At 49.1% G+C, this 21964-nt stretch overlaps 2 protein-coding genes and 1 non-coding gene across 6 annotated transcripts in view; 1 reads left to right on the forward strand and 2 right to left on the reverse strand.

The window, feature by feature from the left end:
* The window catches only part of SAFB2 (scaffold attachment factor B2), a 32281-nt gene extending 23590 nt beyond the window's left edge, over positions 1 to 8691 (reverse strand). The window contains 6 exon segments of the mRNA XM_045990072.1: positions 254 to 281; positions 1114 to 1176; positions 2965 to 3168; positions 3252 to 3316; positions 7169 to 7256; positions 8409 to 8691. Coding sequence (XP_045846028.1) covers positions 254 to 281; positions 1114 to 1176; positions 2965 to 3168; positions 3252 to 3316; positions 7169 to 7256; positions 8409 to 8594 — 634 coding nt within the window. The 5' untranslated portion in view covers positions 8595 to 8691.
* Positions 8692 to 8929: 238 nt separating this feature from the next.
* Positions 8930 to 21964, forward strand: part of SAFB (scaffold attachment factor B) — a 35959-nt gene continuing 22924 nt past the window's right edge. For 2 of the 4 annotated variants that reach the window (XM_045990073.1, XM_045990074.1), the window contains exons 1-2: positions 8930 to 9264; positions 12206 to 12290. In XM_045990073.1, coding sequence (XP_045846029.1) covers positions 9076 to 9264; positions 12206 to 12290 — 274 coding nt within the window. In that variant the 5' untranslated portion in view covers positions 8930 to 9075. The remainder of the gene's footprint in view (positions 9265 to 12205; positions 12291 to 21964) is intronic. The other 2 variants (XM_045990075.1, XM_045990076.1) reach the window with 1 other exon arrangement.
* On the reverse strand, positions 13788 to 13925 carry LOC123933327. The gene has a single exon (XR_006816562.1). It is a non-coding gene; the product is annotated as a U4 spliceosomal RNA (small nuclear RNA).

The raw sequence follows: 21964 nt of genomic DNA on the forward strand, positions 1-21964 counted from the left end.
CCCCTCCATGCGGTGAGAGAGACGAAGATAATCACTACATCTCACCCAATATATTCGACCTCCAGAAACCAGAAGGGCACTTCCACAGATCTGGTGATACGACTGGGTTTCCAATCTCTGATCCTTGTACGATCTGGATTGTCCACCATTAAAATCATTTACACGACCGTACACAGCTTAGAATATATAGATAGATTGAAAAAGAGTGGGAAAACTTTCAAACCATTAACTGTCGTGTTTCTCTTATCAGTACCTGGCTCCAAGAGAGCTTCTTCAATATCCTGTTTTAAAAAGAAAAGAGAAAGAAACCCGCAAGGCACTTAGAAACTGAGCAAATGTCTTTCCCTGGCAGACATAGCTTCAATCACGTGTGAATCAACATTTTCCACTCAAAACGACCCTCTTCCATTCCGGGAGGATTCGGTGAGAAGCCCATTTTGCTGCCCTCTCCCTGGCATAGCCAGGTAGGCAGCAGTGACGCTCGGCCTGTTCCGTTCTCCCTGGAGGGTCTGGTAGCCCCACCCCCAACTCTGGGCTGACCCAGCAGCCTCTGGAGAGAGCAAAGACAGCCACAGCGAGAGGTCACACAGACGGCAACTGTTCTAGATGTCATACCAGATCTGAGAAAGCTCTATTTCTCCCCAAGTAAGCTGTGATTTATAATTGGAAGCTGTCAACAAAACCATCTGTTCACCTCTCTCAAAACCGTCCTGACTGCCCACCGAACTTAAGACAATGGGCCAAATCCTTTCCCTGACTCACGGACGCGGGCGGTCAGGCCCACCCACATCTGCGGCCTCCAGCCCGACATTCAGCCAGTCTCCCTCCTGGCCCACTGATGGGACCTCAGTTTGGATGGCGCTTCCTCTGGGAGCGTTTACAGCCCAACCCCTTCAACTTCTCCCTGGAAGAACTTCTCCCTCCTAGTTACCAACTCCGTCCCCACTAGAATGCAAAGTTAGTCTTGTTTGGCTTGACCTCTTACCCCAGGCACTCAGCTCAGGATCAGCGCTGAACGAGTCCTTCTTACACAGACACACGCCCTCTCCCCCCAAGGAAAACCAAGCACTCACTTCACATCTCCAGCCCTGTAGCACCAGAAAGGTCACTTACCGGAGGTACTTTGAAGTCCAGTGACGAAGTGTCCAAAGTGTTCTCGAAGCCCTCCCCCTCCACCTGAAAGACAAAAACAGAACCACTTAGTGGAGACAGGGCTGTGAGTGCCAGCCCAACACCTCACCAGTTCCTGAGCAGCCTACGTGTCCACTCCCCTCAAGCGCCCGCCGCCCCCTGCAAGTCTGCCACTGGTTGTCGGGTTTCTGGTGGCCTCCCCCGCCTGCTCCAGGGCCGGGCGGCACAGCACCTCTGAGCGGCTCTCCCAGACAGCAGGGGCTCGGTTGGCACCGGCCCAGGAACATGCACACTCCGTTCCCAGGCAGCGTCTGTTTGCTGGCGACCCGGACATATTTTCCAGAGCAGAGCTCAGAAGGAAAATGAAAACCTTCACACTTCCCTGATTTCACTTGGTAACAATACTTTTTTAAAAGTAACAATAACTGGGGGGGCGCCTGGGTGGCTCAGTAGGTTAAGCCTCTGCTTTCAGCTTGGGTCTTGGTCTCAGGGTCCTGGGATCGAGCCCCGCATTAGGCTCTCTGCTCGGCAGGGAGCCTGCTTCCTGCTCTCTCTGCCTGCCTCTCTGCCTACTTGTGATCTGTGTCAAATAAATAAATAAATCTGGAAAAAAAAAAAGTAACAATAACCAGGAACTTTTATCTACTGTGCCTTATTTAAAACATTTAACTGAACTACTATCTTACATGTCTCTCTGTTTGAGAGCTTTTTACTTCTTAAAGTGAAATACAAAAAACTATGCCTTCCCAAAAAAATTTTTTTTTTCCTTTTCCAGGTTTGAAGCTCATGACCTGGATACTTCGATTAACCAAGAGGTAAGAAACCAAGTCAGTGCTCTGGAAATAATTAACACACAGCAGGATTGTACCGAGAGAGGCTAAGGCCAGCAAGTCAGTTACTCATTGTCACCCTAGGTTGAGGGGCAGTGGTGTTTGGAGTTTTTGATTTTTGACCTTTAAAGTCTAAAGTCTGGTCCGAGAGTACTTTTTCTTCCCCTCCCAGTTTAAGGCTTTAAAAAAAAAGAAAAGAAAAAAAAAGAAAAAAAAAAAAAAGGACAGCGAGAACAGAAAACCAAACCTAAACCCAAAAAATACCAAGGAAACGAAGAGGTTGAATGCACCAAGGCAGCAGGATTAAAATGGCAATCAGTTTTAGGATGGCCACAGAATTCTCCACCAAATGAAGTGAAAGTTCGAGAAAGCAATATTGGTAATAGAATCCAAGTCCTCCTTTATATATAGGAACGTTAAGAGTGGTTTTTCTTCCCTAGGGGAGGGGTGCTTCCGAGGGCACGAGTACTTTCCCTCACTCATGTCTTTTAACATAACCATCTAACCTTGTGCCTAGAGTACATCCTAAAAAAACCAACAGGAAGGGGCGCCTAGGTGGCTCAGTGGGGAGCCTGCTTGCCCCCCCCCGCCTGCCTCTCTACCTACTTGTGATCTCTCTGTCAAATAAATAAATAAAATCTTAAAAAAGAAAGGAAACAACAGGAAGACCAGAATGCTGACATGATGAATTGTTTGTGGTTTCCCGTTTTCCAAAGGAAAATACTTTTACCAACGTCAGTCTTTTCCGACTCGTGCCGAGGAAGGGCCTCTCGCCCTTGTATCAAACGACTCCTCAGGACCGTGGAGAAGTCAGGCGCCAACCGACACCTGACTTGCGCGCTGTTTAAACAGACATCATTTACCACGAGGCCCGAGACAGGGACCGCTGATGGGGTGGTGTGCTCCCTAACCACCAGCGCGGGCTCACTCCCTGCGGCGGCCCAGAAGCACCGAGGAGCCCCAGGGCTGCCGGCACCTTCCCCCGTGTCCTCGGGTCACCTACAGCGTGCTCTGCGAGCTGCGCCGGGAGCTCTCGCCGTCGGGCCGCCACATATTCTTTGCTGTCACAAAGGGAACCGAGAAGGCTGTCAGCGCCGTCCTCCCCAAAGTCGGGAGCACTGCTATTCTCAACTTCGCTTTCTTCCAACACACCCACATCCATCATGTCGAGGCTCTGCAAGCTGTCTAAACCTGCATCCATATCCTCCTGCCAAGAGAACGGAGGGCGTCAGCGACTGGGTGGCTGGTCACGGAGCTCCTGCTAGCGTCTCTGCCGTGGACGCCACATACCTGCCCATCTCTGGAATCTTCTTCCAGGCCATTGTCTTCTGTACCTTCTTCCTCCATCTTTTGTCCTGATGACAAAATGATTTTTTAATCAGATAATACTCAGGTTCTGACCTACAAAACGTGTGTACCTTTTATTCTAGAAATCCCCCCAGTTAAGGGCATGCGCTAAAATGTCTGAGGATGAACCAAAAACATAACCCATCTATCTAGAAACTGTATACAGCCCAAACATTCACAAGGGAGACAAATCACGACAGTGCGTTCATGTGTGGGACACCAGCTGTCCTCAACAGGGCAAGTGGAGGGGAATCTGGCGATGACTGGAAACATTTCTGGTGTCACAACTCAGGGATGCTCCCAGCAGCTGGTGGGCAGTGACCAGGGACGCTGTGGGACAGAAGAGCAACGGACAGCGCCCTGCCAGGACGTACCGCCCTCCCCCAGCTGTCAAAAGCGCCAAACCTGCAAAACATAGTGGCCCACCAATGTCTTACAACTTAAAAAGAAAAAAATTATGGGGGCGCCTGGGAGGCTCAGTGGGTTAAGCCTCTGCCTTCTGCTCAGGTTGTGATCTTGGGTCCTGGGATCGAGCCCCGCATTGGGCTCTCTGCTCGGCGGGGAGCCTGCTTCCACTTCTCTGCCTGCCTCTCTGCCTACTTGTGATCTCTCTATCAAATAAATAAAATCTTAAAAAAAAAAATTATGCTTCTAAGAATTAATGATATGGGAAAATGCCCACCAAAAAAATAAATAAATAAAAGACCACGGAGAGTAGTTCCACTTTCATTAAAAGGCACGTACTCATATGGATGCAATCAAGGGTAAAGACGCATTTATAAAACACACACATGAGAACGACGCAGGCCGTCACCAACAGGGGTTAAAATACAGGGTGGTAACATCAGAGATGATTTTCCTTTCACACGCATACTTCCTACGTTTTCTAAAGTATCCAGAAGTACGGTTCTTGTAATTTTTTACAAGAATTTGCTCTTGAAACTTCTCAATTTTCTCTAGAAATGAGACAACCACATCAAAGGGACATAGATCTTTGCATAAAGACCCAAACTGCAACTGGACACTGAGCCCAACTGTACACTGAAGCGGTCTCTGCGCCGCCATCGTGACACTCACTCAAGATGTGTGGCTTTACTGCGGGTCAGGCACCGTGGCCTCGCCGTCACTGCCCCCCACGCCACCAGCAGGCTTGGTAGCTGCACGGACACACGGGCATTTGGTCCGCCTCTTACAAGTGGCTCGAAAAATGCGTGGCAGCAGCACCCACTTTCAGGGCCTGCAGGGCCCAGGACGCCAACAGGACAGATGCAGAGCGCGAAGTTCCCTGAAGGAGTGGGGGGATGACAAAGGCTGACCGCAGAGGTCTGGACCCCAACTCCAAGGGCCTGGTTTCAGGAACGAAAGCTGCAGGGGTGGGGGACCAAGAGGCTAGAAAACCTAATCCAAAATTATAATCTTTCCAAACACATCCACGAGGTTCAAAACTTTTGTCTGTTCAAATGAGCTAAAGAGGAGAAGTTCCCTTGTCTCAACCTGAAGTTTTTTTTCCTCAAAAAGTTTAACTTACTTTTTACTTTTACATGATCTTGAAGACCTAGTTCTGACCAGGGCACCGCGAGGGTCCGGGGTCCAGCACTTCGAGTGACAAACCTTGTGTCCAGACTGCTACAAAGTAACAGTCCAGCTCCCCCAAACAGGGCGGGGCCCCGTTTTCTCTCCGCACTTCTGGCGACTTCTCAGAAAAAAAGGAAGGGGAAGGGACCAGTGCCCTTCTTATCCCACTACAGCTACCCTGGGACTGACATCGCTTTATACCAATAAAAGTAAGTACCACCAAAGCTTTTCTGACAAAATGGTAAGTCCAAGGGGTTTCACCGTCACCTAAACTGTAACCAGACATTCAGACATGCACTGCGAACCCTTGGCTGAGGTGTGGTTTGCCTAATGGTGCAAAGATCCCTGTTAAGAGCCAAGAACACTTTGAGCAGTAAGCCCTGACCCTCCCAAGTCTGAAAGGAGCATCTACGTTAGAGACTTGCACTAAGAACTTTCAGATCGACAGATACACATCTCTCGGCCTCCACTAGCCTGACTAGTCAGTGCTTATACTCGACCATTACAAGATCAATAAAAACACATCGATGGGTTAAAACTCAGCTTAAAGATTACTCCTTTATACAACCTGATTATAAAGTTTAACCTTTCAAAACACATGGAAAGCTTTAATGAATGAGTCACGTCAAAGTCCTTCCAGGAAAGCACTCATAAAAAGTAGATTAAAATTACTGGAAAAGTTGCAAGTTACTTTTCCCTTTCTGAGCATCTGTCCTCCACTGCCTAAACTTAACTCTTCTTCAGATGAACAGGGTACGTCCAGCCGCGACGATTTCTGTGTTGGTCCCTTTCAAGAAAATAATCCCCATCACAGGGAAGTTCCCAAGTAAAAACGAATGAGGATGAAAGCCAAGGAGGGTAACAATGTTTCAAAGTTTTATGGGATTAAATGATTCCAAAAATAGCTAGTACCATTCACACCAAAAAAATGAGGCATGAGTCTATGACACAAAGTGAATAAACCTTGAAAACACGCTCAACAGGATAAGCAGACACAGAAGACCACATACTGTGTGACCCTATTTACATGAAACACAACGATCAGTGACACACTGCCAGAGGCCACACACGGGAGGGGGAGATGGGGAACAAGTGTTTAAAGGCACGGGGGCTGTGTACTGTAAATGTTCCAAAATTAAATAATGTTGGCAACAACACAGCTTTGTGAATGTATTAAAAAGCAATGAAGTGTGGGGCGCCTGGGTGGCTCAGTGGGTTAAAGCCTCTGCCTTCGGCTCAGGTCATGGTCCCAGTGTCCTGGGATTGAGCCCCGCATCGGGCTCTCTGCACCTCAGGGAGCCTGCTTCCTCCTCTCTCTCTGCCTGCTTGTGCTGTCTCTCAAATAAATAAATAAAATCTTAAAAAAAAAAAAAAAGCAATGAAGTGTACGCTGTAAATGAGTGAATTCTATAGTATGTGAACTATACCTTAACTTGGAAAAAAAAAAAAAAAAAAGAAAGAAATCTCACTGTGGGGCACCTGGCTGGTTCAGCGGGTAGAGCACCTGAATCTTGATCTCGGGATTGTAACTATGAGCCCATGTTGGATGTAGAGATTACTTAAAAATAAGATCTTAAAGGGGCACCTGGGTGCTCAGTGGGTTAAGCTTCTGCCTTCGGCTCAGGTCATGATCTCGGGGTCCTAGGATCGAGCCCCGCATCGGGCTCCCTGCTCAGCAGGGAATCTGCTTTTCCCTCTGCCTCTGACCATCCCCCCTGCTTGTGCTCTCTTACATGCGCTCTCCCAAATAAATTAAAAAAAAAAAAAAGAAAAAAGGTAAGATCTTAAAAACAAAACAAAAAACAACTCACTGGTTTAAAAAAAAAAAAAAAAAGGCTGGGTGCAAATTCTCCAACAATCTATTTTGGATCCTTAAAGATACTGAGATCTACTCTGTCTCAGACTGGTGTGGTTTTCGTTGGTTTGGGATCTTGTTTTTTGAACTTTTAGGAAGGAAGCCACATAGTGTATTTGGTTGCTCAGGGCAACTTTAAGAGTGTGCCTTACGCGGGTTCCTTCTGAATCCCAAGGACAAGAGCCAAGAGGTCTCTAACATATGTTTCAGTTTAAATGTACGTGGCACGTGCACAACTCTCTCCTCCTTCCAGCATCCTGACAGAGCTCCTTGTGAGGCAGTGAACACCAAGCCTGTTTGTCAGAGGGAAACAACGAAGGCCAAGGACATTTTCCTGCCCCGAAGGTCTGAAACGGTGTTAAAAAACTCGATCTGTAAGTAAGTTCTCTCCACGCTCAGGCCTCCAGCGGCAATAAGGACGTGCGGGTACCTTTAATGTATCTCTTTATTGTCCTCTTGCTTGTGGCTTCCAAGGCGACACCAATTTCATCAGGATCCTGCCCTTCTTCCTTAACAGCCTGTTAAGAAGAGATGAAACTTTACAACACCATGGAGAGCTGCAGGGCACACGCCATTCTTTTGTTAAGCAAAGACTCCCCAGCAAACAAAGTCAAACACTTCCTTGCAAAAGGGAGTAACTCCCGTCCTACTATCTGGGCTGCCGGCCCAAAAGGCACGGGATGAACCCACCACGACTCCCTTCTCTCTGGGCCCTAAGCACAAAAGACAAAGGGATGGGCGAGCTGGGGATCCAGGGTGCGGGTCAATGTCTAGTTGCAAAATGGCCCTTAAACTAGATCTTGCCCAAACCTCCACTTTAATACCCATAACGGTCAAAGAGACGCTGCACTAAGTCCACCATCTGTAAGGCTGAACGGGGTTCCACAAGCCATGTTTGACCTCTGGGGAGAAACCCCACGCGACAGACGGGGGGAGGGGGCGGGTGCTGCTCGGCGCCCTCCCCCAGGCCGGCATAGGACTGGGCGCTCAATGGTAAACTCGAGCTAAGAGCTTGCTCGGCCCGGGAGTCAGCAATCCCTCCATCCTCAACGCGGGGTCGAGCGCGGCCAGGTGGGGCCTGAACACCGAACTGTGCAGGGCGGGAGCGGGGAGATGGAGCAACACCTGAGCCAGCGCGCGGGGAGACGTCTCAGGTAGAGCGAGGAGCACTACAAGGCACCAACCAGGCGAAGCCCTGGAAGAAGAGTGGTGGGGGGGGAGGGCATGATGACAGGAGCGAGACTCCTGGAGTGGGAACAAGCACAACCCCCCCCCCCCCCTTTAAGATCTCAAAGGCTCTTCGTTCCTCCGTTCCCCAGGGGAGGAAACTGAGGCGCGGAGAGAAAAAGGCACCTATCCAAGGTCACAGAACCCAGGCTCTGACCGGAGCCCGGAAGAAGTCCAGGCGGCCACTCGGCGGCTAAAAGGACGCGCTTTCAGCACTCTCGAGGCCACCAGCTGCAAGGAGGAGCAAAAGCAAGGTACAGAGAGGGGTGGTGACGAGCCAAGGTCACAGAACCGGGCCCCCCCCGGTCCCCGCAGGCTCGGGCCGGGGTCGGTAACAAGGCGAAATGGTGGAGGGGGGCCCGCGCCCGGCAATCGCGCTGACAGGCCGACACGGGGGCGTGCCCCGGCCTCCTCCTCCAACCCGGGACGTCGAGCCGCCTCACCTTCTTGAGCCGCTCCATCAAGACGCTCTTGTTGCCGCCCGTGTCCAGATTCCGCTTCTTCAGCTCCGCCCGCAGGTCTATCACCCGCAAGTCACTCAGGCGCCGCGTCCCGGCCTCCGAGGCACCCGATCCGACAGCGGCTGTGCCAGAACCCGACTCGCCGGACCCTGCCAGAGTCTCCGCCATCCCAGGTCTCACAGCCCCGCCACCCTCTTCCCACACCGCCGGCGGCTGTAGCGGTTCTGAGCACAAAATGGCGCCGCCTAAGAGGAAAACGCACTCGCTTCCTCCCGCCCCGCTTTCCGGCCGCGCATGCGTGCCGCACTTGCCAGCTTGCTTAACAGCACGCGCGCTCGCGCGTCGACCAACCGCACGTTCCGCACCACAACGCGCAGGCGCCGTAACTGCAGCACGCATGTGTCACGGCCGTTCGCGGCGGGAGGCTGGCGAAATGCAATGCGCCTGCGCGCAGCTCTTTTAGTTCTCACCACGCATGTGCAAATGCGACCGGCAGCGTCGGCTCTGCGCCGGGTGCGCCTGCGCAGAAGCGAGGCGCGCCAGGGCGGCTGGAGCGGTTCCCTCGCAGGCGGCGCCATTTTGTGCTAGGTGCCCAGATAAAACCGGCCCGGTTCTGTGTGAAGTGGGCGACGGAGCCAGGGTCCCTGGAATGGCGGAGACTCTCTCAGGCCTAGGCGATTCGGGTGCGGCGGGCGCAGCGGCTCTGAGCTCTGCCTCGTCGGAGACCGGGACGCGGCGGCTCAGCGACCTACGGGTGATCGATCTGCGGGCGGAGCTGAGGAAACGGAATCTGGACTCGAGCGGCAACAAGAGCGTTTTGATGGAGCGGCTCAAAAAGGTGGAGCTGGGGCCCTGCGGGAGCGGGCAGGAAGTGGGAAGGGGGTCCTGGCGGCCGCGACCGGGGTCCCCTGGCCTCGGGGTCCGCCCCCGGCCCGGTGTGGGGCCTGCGTCTGGCCTGGCGCTCCGGGCTTCTCCCGGCTCCTCCCGGGCCCACGCGGGAGCTCCCACCCCAGCGCGGCCTGAGTGCGAACCTCAGCGCCGCCGTGGGGAGAGAGCGACATCTGGGCGCGACCCGGCGACGGCGCCGCGGCCTTGCGGTGGAGGGCGGCGGGGCACCCAGCCGAGGGCTCCTGTTCTCCGCGCCAGCCACCGCGCCGCGCGGCCTTCCTCTCCGGGACCCACCCCAGCCTCCAGAAATGACGGGAAACCCGGAAGCCCTCATTTCCTGGGCCAGGTGGGGGGACTCGGCCAAGGTCACACGGCCGTGGCGACAGGCCGGCCGCTCTCCTGAGCCCGCGCCGGCCGCCGGGCTTCCCCGGAGGTGCCGACGCTCGCCGGCCCGTTCGGGCGGACGCACTTCGAGGAGAGGGGCTAGTTTAGCGGGCGAGTGCGCCGGGAACGTGTTCGGAGGTTAAAACGAAACGAAACAGCTTGTGGACTCGCCGGTCCCGGGTCGGGGAAGTATCACGGAAAGGGAAGCGCTGTCTGCGGTAGCGAGCGGCAACGTGAGAGCCCCGGCGGGGGCCGTGGGGACGGCCGCGGGGCTTCGCCCGGCGGCGGGCAGGCGGCGCGCCCGCTCTGGGGTCTGGCCTCGGGCCTCTGCCGGGTCTCCGTGCGGACGCGCTCTCCGCCTGTTTACGCCGGAAGGAGCCGCAAAGAGCGAGCTTCCGTGTTAGGATGAACCGGCCTTGGCTGGCGGCCTGGCGCGAGAAACGCGGTCGTTGTCACAATTCACTTTTTCTCTCTGTGCCCCCGTTTGTTCTGTGCAGCAGCGGGACTCTGGTCCCTGCCGTGAGGGTTCTCAGGGGCCGGTGCGAAAGCCTGAGCAGTTCACTAAACGTTCGGGGCCTTCCGCTTCCCTTTTCCCGTGCTCTCGTGGGCTTCTGGGCTCTTCTCCCGTTTGCCTGTTCTCATCTTGGGACTTGGGTGTAATCTCAGCCTCGGCCACCCCCAGCCCCTGCAGACGGTGTGACTTGTGACTCTTTCCACTCTCCTGGCTCCCCGGCGACGGAGGACCAGGGCATTAATTATTCCTGATTACCATTAAGCGGGAGTAGGGATTGTTTCTCATTTTTCGAATGAGGACGCTAGGGCTGGGAAGCGGTGGGTTGACGAGCCCAGAGTCCGTGGGGCTCTTACAACGTGAGCTTGTGTTTGTTTCACTATGGATACTAACTCCCTGGGCTCGCCTCGGGGCAGGTAGTTCACCAACGAAGATGATCTAGAAAAATGGCCGGAAGGTTGAGGGTTGCCACCGGGGCCTCCAGTCAGCAAGGCGAAATTGGGACTTTTATCCTTTTTACTCCCAGTCTGCAAGCCGGCAGAGCGGATAGGATGGCACTGAGCTTTCCGTCCGGTTGGTGGCTGAGACTGGTGTGTGGCCTTGAGGAGCCTCCTCCACTGTCCTCTTGGAGCCATTTTTCATTTCTTCTCTCTGCTTTCATTTCCTTTCTGTCTTTCTTTATTTTTATTTTACTGTTTTCATTTCCTTAGGGGTGTGGTCATAGAACGTAAATATCAGCAGCCTGTATGTTTACCTGCTGTTTTACCCAAGTGAGTCTAGAATTACTGATTGACTTTTTCACTTCTACCATCTAGTTAGTGTCCCCCCTTTTGGGTCATTTTTCCAGAAAGGGCAAATGAGGAAAAGGTGGAAGGAGCACAAAGAGTAGTTTCCCGAGCTCTGAAAGGATGACTCATAGCCCACAGCGTCCCTAGGGATGATCCTGTAAACACTGCACCCAGAGGAGACTTACTGAGGGGCAAAATGGTACACCTCCTGTCTGGAGCAGTTCTCTGTTCTCCTAGTGGTATTCCAGAATCCTCTTTTGCCAGGAAGAATGGGATAGACATTCTGGTTGTGCTTTCCTTGATTCCAGGGTAGAACTCCCAATTCCTCCTCCTCACCCTGGCTTACAGAGAGAAGAGAGATTTTTTTTTTTGTTCCTGGTACAGATCAGATGTGGAGCGTCTAAGCCCACAAATTCACAGCTCTTGCAAATCCAGACTTCCACACTGAGAAACTCCTGAAGATCTGAAATTTCTGAAACCGTCTGCAAATAAAAGATTCTATTTGAAGTGGGTTTAAACAGAATTCGCACTCGCAGGGTAATGCAATAAGAAGAGAAAGGGTTATCGGTGAAACCTAAAAGTGAAGTCCAGGATCCAAGAATATCACTGAGGACATGCTCAGTAATCATTTGCTGTGCACCTTCTTGGTGCTCCGCACTGTGCCAAGTGTGGGTGTGGGCTGTTCAAGGGAATGATGAGCTCTTGGGTGGGAGGTGGGGCTTACCAAGAGATGGTTTTAATTCTGTACCCTTTCAGGTAAGTCCCCTACTGGTTAAGAGCAAGACTTTTGGAGGCAGTCTTAGATGTGCCTGATCTGGTAAGGTAGTACAGGTCATGTCCAGCCTCATGCCACACACAGTACGATCTCAGCCGAGTGAGTATAAGTATCTGTCCAGACAGTGCCAAGTGTAGGCATGGCATGGGGAGGGAGTCACAGAGGGTCAAACAACACATTGCTGGGTAAAGTCTCGGGAAAAGAGTGTGCTTTTTCCTTTCTGAGTTCCCTTGGGTCCAGGAATAGGATGATCTACATGGTGGTGATGTTAATACCAAGAAATAAGTTGACTGCAGAGCCATTGTTCCAAGGGGGAGCAAGACAACATATGGGTAAGAGGGAGGCTCTTTCCAGATCAGCAACCTGAAGTTTCTGTGAAAGTCAAGTCTGTGTGCTGCCTTTTTTGATTAACTTTTTTTAACCTTTCCTCTAGGCAATTGAAGATGAGGGGGGTAATCCTGACGAAATTGAAATTACCTCTGAAGGAAACAAAAAGATGTCAAAGAGATCCAGCAAAGGTATGAAGGATTTTATAAGCACTGCTAATGTTGAGAATTTCCTTCACAATTATTTCCTTTGCTAATGAGCCTGTGTACTTGGCCGTGTTTGGGGTCTGTGTACTACCCTGTTAATCCAAAGGGCCTGGGATAAAGCTTTGCGTTTCCTTCAAGATCCCTCCAGTATATTTTCTTTTTCTGGCGCTTAGGAATTCTGACAGGATGGAAGGGATGTTTGCATATTGGTTCATCAGGCTCTCAGCAGTCCTTGTTTACCCAGACTTTTAACCTTCTTTACATAGAGAGTACTTAGGGTTGCTTGGGTCTCCTATTTCTCTGACTGAGGAATGTAATTTCTCTTTTAAATACCACCTGGCCGAAAGAGAGTTGTCAGTTTCACAGACTTTGCTTTTAAAATTGCCTAGTGCGGAAGTGCTCCAATCCACGTGGCATTAGTGACCTTCACCATCTGACCGACATCTCCTATTTCCCTCTTCTCCCCTTCAGCCTTCCTCGACTGCATCCTGGGCTTTAGTCAGGTGCCGAAGATGTGCTTCCCTTTCTTGGTCCTCTTTTGCCCAGGCTTCCGTTCTCTGCCTACCCCTCCCCATGTGTCTGCAGTCAAGTCCTCGTTCATCAGCAGACGACCTGCGATCCCACCAGCAGCAGCTCCTCCCACCTTCACCCTCTACACAGTCCTTAGGCCTTGCTTTTTTGTTTTTTTTTGTTTTTTTTAAGATTTTATTTATTTGTCAGCAAGTGCACAGGCAAGAGGAGTGGCAGGCAGAGGGAGAAGCAGGTTCCCCGCCAAGCAAGGAGCCAGTGTGGGACTCGGTCCTAGGACCTGGAGCATGACCAGAGCCAAAGGCAGATCCTTGACTCACTGAGCCATCCAGGCGCCCCCCCCCCCCCCCTTAGATCTTACTTTAATGCTAATATCAGTCTGCCTCATGTTAATGAGATTGTTGGGGGCAGGGGCTCTATCTTTCTTGTCAGTCTTCTTTAGTATTTACTTGTGATTTCATTCAGTAACATTCAGCTACCGTTTTAAGAAAGAATCGGTTAAAACTGTCCATTTAACTGTTCTAAAAAGTATCTTGGTAATTGGCGGCTTTGTTGCGTGGACCCCACAACAAAATGAAATATTCACATTACCTGGCCGGTGGTGAAGATTTGGGTTTGAAATGTCTAAGAGGCAGGGACCAAGGTCAGCCACACTGTGTGATGTAAGCTCTTGGACAGCAGCAGTCAGGCAATCTCACTTTGGAATGAAGTCACTTCTGTGGTCCCTAGTACATTGTGCATTTTTGGCTTTGCCCAAGTAAATGTCTTTGCCAGGGTAAGAGTACTGGAAAATCCCAGAAAGACAGTCATACTGGTAGAAAATAAAGCCTCTTGGCCTCTTGTGTTTTACTTTCTTTTTGATAAAAGAAATACTTGTTTTAAGTGTTTTGTTATGGTTTTCTTTTTTTAAGTACAGATAGGCATTAAGTAAAATGTAGAAGGAGCTCCTTTTTCCCAGTAAGGTGGTAACCCATTATTAGAAGGTTGGCCATACTTTCCCAGACTTTTCTGTGTGTATGCAGTCTTTTCAGTTAGCAATAATCGCGCCTCGGATAAACCTCATTGGCTACGATACTGCCACTGCGCAAAGCTTGTATGCAGTCTTTTAAAAATAAATATACAAGGGTGCCTGGGTGGCTCAGCGGGTTAAAGCCTCTGCCTTCGGCTCGGGTCATGATCCCAGGGTCCTGGGATCGAGCCCTGTATCAGGCTCTCTGCTCAGCAGGGACCTGCTTCCTCTCTCTTTCTCTCTGCCTGCTTGTGATCTCTGTCTGTCAAATAAATAAATAAAATCCTTTTAATAAATTAATAGAGGGGCGCCTGGGTGGTCAGTTGGTGAAGCATCTCACTTTGGCTCAGGTCATGATCCCAGGGTCCTGGCATCCAGTCCCACATCTTTGGGCTCCTTGTTCAGCAGGAGTCTCTCCCTCTCCCTCTGCTGCTCTCCCTGCTTGTGCCTGCGCCCGCATTGTGTGTGTGTGTGTCTTTCCTTCGCTCTCTAAAATAAATAAGTAAATAAAGTCTTTGGAAAAGTAAATAAATATGTAAAGATGTGTATACAGCTATGCATATGTACTTTTAATCTTAAGGAAATAGGTCTTAGTTTACAAAATATTTTTTAGATTGCTTCTTTTACTTTCCACATTAAGGACATATTTCTGTAGTACCTTAAAGTATAAAAAGATTTTACTCTTTTTTTTTTTTTTTTTTTTTAAAAGATTTTATTTATTTATTTGACACAGAGAGGTCACAAGTAGGCAGAGAGAGAGGAGGAAGCAGGCTCCCTGCGGAGCAGAGAGCCCGATGCGGGGCTCGATCCCAGGACCCTGAGATCATGACCTGAGCCGAAGGCAGCGGCTTAATCCACTGAGCCACCCAGGCGCCCCGATTTTACTCTTTTTTAAACAGTTTAATTTTTCCTATCAGTGCAACACAGTTTAGCTCATCAATCTCCTTTGTTATTAAACTGTTGAGATTTTTTTTTTTCCAGTTTTGACTTGGCACTCCCAGTTTTCAGTGCTGCCATGTACCAGAAATGTCTCTGTGTAAAGAAATGTATTTTTTGATTTTTTTAAAAAATATTTTGAGAGGGAATGAGCGAAAAAGCACAAGCAGGGGCGAGGGGCAGAGAGGCACAGGGAGAAGCAGACTCCTAGCTGAGCAGTGAGCCTGCATGATGCAGGACTTGATCCCCAGGACCCTTGGATCAGAACCTGAATCATCCAAGACAGATGCTCAACTGACTGAGCCACCCAGGTGCCCTATTTTTTGATAACTGAATTAGAAGTAGAATTATGGGGTCAGGGATATGTACATTTCGAGATAGCTGCTGCCAAGTAGCCCTTCAGCGGGCTGTGCTGGCTCTTACCTCTGCACCAGCGCTGGGGATAGGGCCGCCTCTTGAACGTCTTACTGAACGTTAAGGATTACCTTGTTAAATCTGTGTTTAAGGAGAAAACTACTATGTTTATCGGCATTTGTTCACAGGTAAAGTGTTAATTTTCATCTCGTTACAGGTTAAACTGCTTCTGGTAATTGGCTATCTGAACTTTCTGAACTGCCTTTAATGCCCTTTGCATTCTTTTCTGCTGAGTTTGTCTTACTGATTTTTGAGGGCTTGCTCTCTAAAATGTCGCAATTGTTTTTCCTAGTTTGTCATTTGACCTGACTTGTGCGTGATGTTTTGGTCCTTTGAGTTTTAATCTTTAATACGGGCTGCACTATCAACTTACTCTATATGGTTTCTAGATTTTTTTTTTCAAAGATTTTATTTATTTAACAGAAAGAGACACAGGGAGAGATGGAACACAAGCAGGGGGAGTGGGAGAGGGAGAAGCAGGCTTCCGGCGGAGCAGGGAGCCTGATGCAGGGCTCCATGCCAGGACCCCGGGATCATGACTGGAGCCGAAGGCAGCTGCTTAACATCCGAGCCACCCAGACACCCCTGGTTTCTAGATTTTATATTGTGTTTTAAAAGGCCCTTCTTGGGGCGCCTGGGTGGCTCAGTCGGTTAAACATCCCACTGTTGACTTCATCTTGGGTCGTCATCTGCAAGTAGGTGGACGGGGGCTGGAGCTCCGCGGCAGGCTGAGTGCAGAGTTTGCGGAGATTCTCTCCCTCCCCCCGGCTCCTGCACATTTGCACACCCTCTTTCTCTAAATAGATGAAAGTCTTTTTTTTTAATGTTATTTTTTAAAAAGAAAAAAAAAGATCCTTCTTTGCTTTAAAATTATAAAATGTATTCTACGTTGTAGAGTAATATTTATGGTTTTGTTTTTTAACTCAGATGTTTAATTCGTTTGGAATTTACTTTTGCACGTGCTGTGAGGTAGGTAGGGATCCAAGTACAGAACGTTTCTGTTTCTTTGTGCCCTTTCCCAGTCACACTCCCCGAAGCCCCCTAACACCTCACCCCACTCCAAAAAAAGTTTGTTGTGATGACTTTCATGATGAATTAGTTTTGCCTGTTCTAGAACCTCATGTAAAATGGAACCATTCAATATGAACTCTCTTGTGTCTGGTTCTTTGCTTGACGTAATTTGTTCTGTTCCATTACCGTCCATTTTGATATTTTGTGGGGCGAGTATGTACATTCTACTGTATTATTTTCGGCAGCCTTACTACATTTTAGGAAGAGTTTAATGAAAATAAGTTCATTCTTCTGACCCGCTTGGTGAACAAACTGAAAATGCCTTGAAATCTGCATACTGATGATCGCAATCACAGCCCCAGACTGTGTGTCAGGTGGTCTTGGCACTTCTCCAGAGCAGTTTCATACCAGGAATCTGCTAAGCATCATCTTTTTTAAAGTAATTATCAGAAAAAGCAAACCTCACTGGCAGAGTGAAGTTGATCTGTTAGCTCTTACCGATCCTGTGCTGTTGGTCTGTTCTGGCACAGGTTAATCGTAAGGAAAAGATGAAAGAATCAAAAATTTTTCCCGTGTCCTTCATCCAGCCTCCGCAGATGTTAGCATTTTACTAAATTTCTTTATCCTCCACCACCTCCTTGCGTATGTTTTGTTTCGTTTCTGAACGACGTGCGAATAAATGGCCAGCGTGGACCCCTTTGGCCCACAAACTTCTGTATCGCCTGGCAGCAAGCATATTACGGAGCCTTAGGTAATCAAAATTGAGGCATTAACATGGATACAGTTGCGTAAGCTGAGATCTTCTTTCGATGTTAGGTTCTTTATTGCTCAGAAGGAAGAATAATCCAGGGTCATGCATTGCGTGCAGTTGTCACGTGTTCCGGGGCAGTTTCTGAGACTTCGGTTGTGTTCCTGTCTTGCCAGTTTTGACGCGTACAGACCAGTTGTTTTGAAGGCTGGTTTCTGAATTGGGGTTTATTTGTTCATTCATTCATTTTGTTCTCCTCTCGTTCGGTCCGAATGAAACCCTTTTGTCAGCGGTACCGCAAACATTGCTCTCCCTCTGTGCTCTGTTCCTCGGCATCTCCTCGCAAGGCACATGCTGTCCAGTTGAGTAACTGCCTGAAAGTGCTGCTGGTCAGGTTTCTCCACTGGAAAGTTACTTCTTCCCCTTTGTAATTTTACCTCTGGGGGAGAAACTGTAAGACTCCTCTGAGTATCTTGTTCATCCTCCACTAGTTTCATCACCCACTGATTGTTACCCGCTGGTGGTTTTCTAAATTTATTATCCTGTCTACATTTCCTAGTTGGTTTCTGCTGTCAGGGGTGACTCGCCCTTCTTCCCTATTTATCAGTGTGTACCTAGAGAGTTTTACTTCGTTCAGTAAGTTATAAACCTTTGTGATGATTATTTTAATGTTCTTATTGTTCCAGTGAGAGCCCTTCAGGCTGACTTGTGTGTCCTTTTGACGTATCCCTGTCCGTGTTCGAGCACCTTCTTACGTTCTGGCAGAACAGGGCACTCCAGTCTCTTGTACTTCCTGCTGCACCTTGGACATCAGCCATTTCTTCTAGGCTCCCCTGTCCTTTTTTGTGGAGAGTGGTACCTTGTAGGCCAGTGCTGGGTGTGTAAGGGCTGTTGGACTGAATAAGCCTCATGAAATTAAATCTTGGTGAGGCAATCGAATTAGCCAGTGACAGCTTCAGAAATGTGAAAAAATAAAGCTCTGGCTAATATGAGCCGTGTACCAACTGAGCTTGCTAACTAGTTAAAATTGTTTACTAACTGATTCTCTTGGATTTTGGAGGTGGCAGTCATACTTGAGACTGAAGCAGGATGGATATTAAAAAAAACATGTTTAGTGTTCTTAAATGGCAAAATAAAAGTAAAAGGAGATATTTAAGATCTGTGACATGACTAATTTTGAGGTTTTCCTGGGTGTGATGATCTTGCTAGAAAGTTGTTGATCAGCCCCAAGTTGATCTTAAAAGAAAGTGCATAAGAATAACTGAAATTCTGAATAATCGGTGACATAGAGTTGCTCTCGTTTTACTAGTAGGTTATCAAAAGAGTGGGAAGTTGGAAGATTTGTTGGTCTTAAAGGTGGCATTGGGGTTGCGTGGCTGGCTCGGTCGTTAATGGGAGCAGCTCTTCATCTCAGGGTCACGGGTTCAAGCCCCACGTTGGGTATGGAGCCTACTTAGAATATATATATATGGTTTTTATGATGTTTTTTTTTTATTTATTTGACAGCAAGAGAGGGAACAGAAGCAGTGGGAATGGGAGAGGGAGAAGCAGGCTTCCCGCTGAGCAGGGAGCCTGATGCAGGACTCGATTTCAGAACCCTGGGATGGTGACCTGAGCCGAAGGCAGACGCTTAACGACTGAGCCACCCAGGCGCCCCTAAAATATATATATATATTTTAAAGGTGGCTCTATGGACGCCTGGGTGGCTCAGTGGGTTAAGCCTCTGCCTTCGCCTCAGGTCATGATCCCTGGGTCCTGGGATCGAGCCCCGCATGGGGCTCTCTGCTCAGTGGGGAGCCTGCTTCCCCCTCTCTCTCAGTCTGCCTCTCTGCCTGCTTGGGATCTCTGTCAAATAAATAAAAGGTGGCTCTAAGGGTTTTTCAGTAGATGATGCTGGAGCAGTTGGCTCTGACGGTGGGGAAGGACCTGTTCTTCTTCCTTCTCCGGCAGATAGACATTCTGGCTGGGATAGTACTTTCTTAGTCGCCGCCGTGGTGAGGGAGACCTGAAAGGACACTAAAAGTAAAACAAAAGGCAGATAAACTCAGCTGCGTGAAAGGTTTAATCCTCTCAGCAAAAGACATCATAAATAATCCGGGTGCAACAGACTCAGAAGCAGCGTTGTGGAATCCAAATATCCAGGAGACGTCGAGTCTTCTTACACATCCGTGAGGCAAACATGCGGTCCAGTCGGCGAAGTAGAGGCTGTGAGTAAGCAGTTCACAGACCGGAGAAAAAACAAACACGGCCTGCGGACACAAACGTTCTCTCGGGAGGGATTGAAGGAGGGCGCGGAAAAACAGAATTACCATTTTGTCTCTCGCACTCGTAAAAACTTACCCTGCTTGCAGTGTCCCGTGCTAGCGAGGGGGTGAGAGGTGGGCAGCCATTGCACGTGCTGAATTGAGCCTCTTTGCACGGGAGCCACGGAAGAACGCGCACCAGGCGTGATGTGAAACACGCAGGAGGGTCCGCAGGCCCTGCGGGATGGTACTGAGGAGCACGACTCTTCCATGGAAGTAAAACTGACCGTAAAATGAGGACATAAGTACGTCAGTGTATTTATAATCAAACATGTTTTAAAAGTAATGACCTGCCCACTCGGGGTGCTGTGGGGGAATCTGGCAGAAGTCGGGGAGGCGGTCCCACCGGTGAGTTCGGACCTGATCCCTGAGGCAAAAGCTCAGCAGGGGAAGAGGAGCTGTAATCCCAGGCAGGGAGGCTGGGGCCAGGTTAGGGAAGCCCGAGCAAGGCGGGTAGAGCCGTGCCTTCCGGTTTGGAGGCTGCGAATGAGGATGACACTTCGGAGGAGGGATCTGAGGGGCACCGTTTCCCTTGGTGCTGAAGCAAGCACTCAGCTTTGTTCCAGAGAGCTCCGGTTTCCATTCTCATCAGTTCTGCATTGGCTTATGCACAATTTTTTCTTCTTTCTAGAAAGTAGGGTGCCTTTTCCCAAATAGTGCTTCTCGATAAGCTTTCCAGCCAAGGTTGTGCTTTCTTCTGTATGTACTCAAGACTAAGTGGTTTTTTGTTTTTGTTTTTGTTTTTTTAAAAGATTTTATTTGTTTGTTTGACAGACAGAGATCACAAGCAGGCAGAGAGGCAGGCAGAGGGAGAGCAGGAAGCAGGCTCCCTGGTGAGCAGAGAGCCTGATGTGGGGCTCGATCCCATGACCCTGAGATTATGACGTGAGCCGAAGGCAGAGGCTTAACCCACTGAAGCACCCAGGCGCCCCTTAAGACTAAGTGTTTTTGTTTGTTTGTTTAAAGATTTTATTTATTTATTTATTTGACAGACAGATCATAAGTAGGTGGAGAGGAGGCAGAGAGAGAGGAGGAAACAGGCTCCCCAGCAAGCAGAGAGCCCAGTGTGGGGCTTGATCCCAGGACCCTGGGATCATGACCTGAGCCAAAGGCTGAGGCTTTAACTTACTGAGCCACCCAGGCACCCTGGTTTTGTTTTTTAAAGACTTTATATATTTATTTGATAGAGGTAGCAAGAGAGGGAACACACGCACAGGGGAGCTGGAGTGGGAGAAACAGGGAGCCCGATGGGGGCTCTATCCCAGGATGCTGGGATCGTGATCTGAGCTGAAGGCAGATGCTTAATGACTGAGCCCAGGCGCCCCAAGACTAAATGATCTTAAGAGCACGCATTCCCTTGTGGTCCTTTCTTACTTGAGAGAGCTCCCCCACCCCACCCCAAGGGGTTTGGGTTGCAGTGTGTCTGTGCTACTCTCTGGGGCAAAGGTAGTTGTGAAAGTGGAAAACTGATTTTGCTTGTTGGAAACTTGCTGCCTCTCTTGTGAAAGGGAGAGAGGATTGCAGATTTGTGGTGACCTACTTAGAATTTTCCTGGTAACTAGGATAGAACTGGATAAAAACCAGTATATATATTTTAGAATGATTTCAGCTTTTTCAAATACAAGTCTGTGGGAACGCTGCTGGTGCAGCTTCCTGAGATCTTTACATAAAGACCATCGGATTGAGTTCCAGACATTTTTTTAAAAGCTCGAGGCATGTTTTGTCATAGATACTACAAAACGGCAGTGGTGTTCCCAGCCGGCCACTAAGGCTGTTTTCACATAATGTATTGCATTCTGCTGTTAGTGTCATGGTCTGTGTTTTTAAATAGTGTAGTCCTGACAAACCTTTCAGATTTCCTGAAAGATATTCCTGAATGAAATTAGAAGATGGAAAAAACAGGGGCGCCTGGGTGGCCCAGTCGGTTGTGTGTCTGCCTTTGGCTCAGGTCAGGATCCCAGATCAAGCCCGTAGTCTCAGTCCCTGCACAGCAGAGAGCCTGCTTCCCCCTGTGCCCCATCCTTGCTTGTGCTCGCTCTCTGTGTCAAATACCTAAATAAACTCTTGAAAAAAAAAGAATATAGAAGAATGAGGTAACACATGTAATAAGGAAGTTCTTATCCCTGAGAGGGTTATTTATTTATTTATAAAATTTAAAATATCTTAATTATGGTATAAATGACTAGGTTTGGGTTTTTATCCCCCACCCCTTTTTTGCCCTGAATGTTACACATTTCATACACTTACAAGCTTAATTCGTGCGTATAAGCAAGGTAGTGTCTGTTTCCTTCACATTCCTCAAAAAACCCATAATGCTGTTAAGAAATTGAGGCTCCTGTTGGGGGAAAAGGTGTTGAGGGAAGTGAGTTTTTTTGTTTCGTGACTAAGTCACAAAAGAAGTTGTGCAGTGCCCTTGTGATAAGGAGCTGTAGCTCCAGAGCACATCACCTGACCGCGCCACACTCTGCTTTGGAGACACGGTCTCCTATGTCATACATGGGATTTTATTCCTCACCGTGCAGAGAGTAAGTGTGATTGTAGCAAGCCTGTTCTTAGACCCAACACTTCACTTTTCCCCTAGTCTTCCAGTATTCTCATGGCTAGTGATCTCCATTTTCTCTTCAGCCCTGGCATTTCTATTATCATTTACATTTTCCTATTTCTTTTTTTATTCATCCTTATAATTTATACAAAAAAATAAAGGCAAATG

Source organism: Meles meles, chromosome 20 (genome assembly GCF_922984935.1).
Source record: "Meles meles chromosome 20, mMelMel3.1 paternal haplotype, whole genome shotgun sequence".
Classification (NCBI taxonomy): Eukaryota; Metazoa; Chordata; class Mammalia; order Carnivora; family Mustelidae; genus Meles; species Meles meles.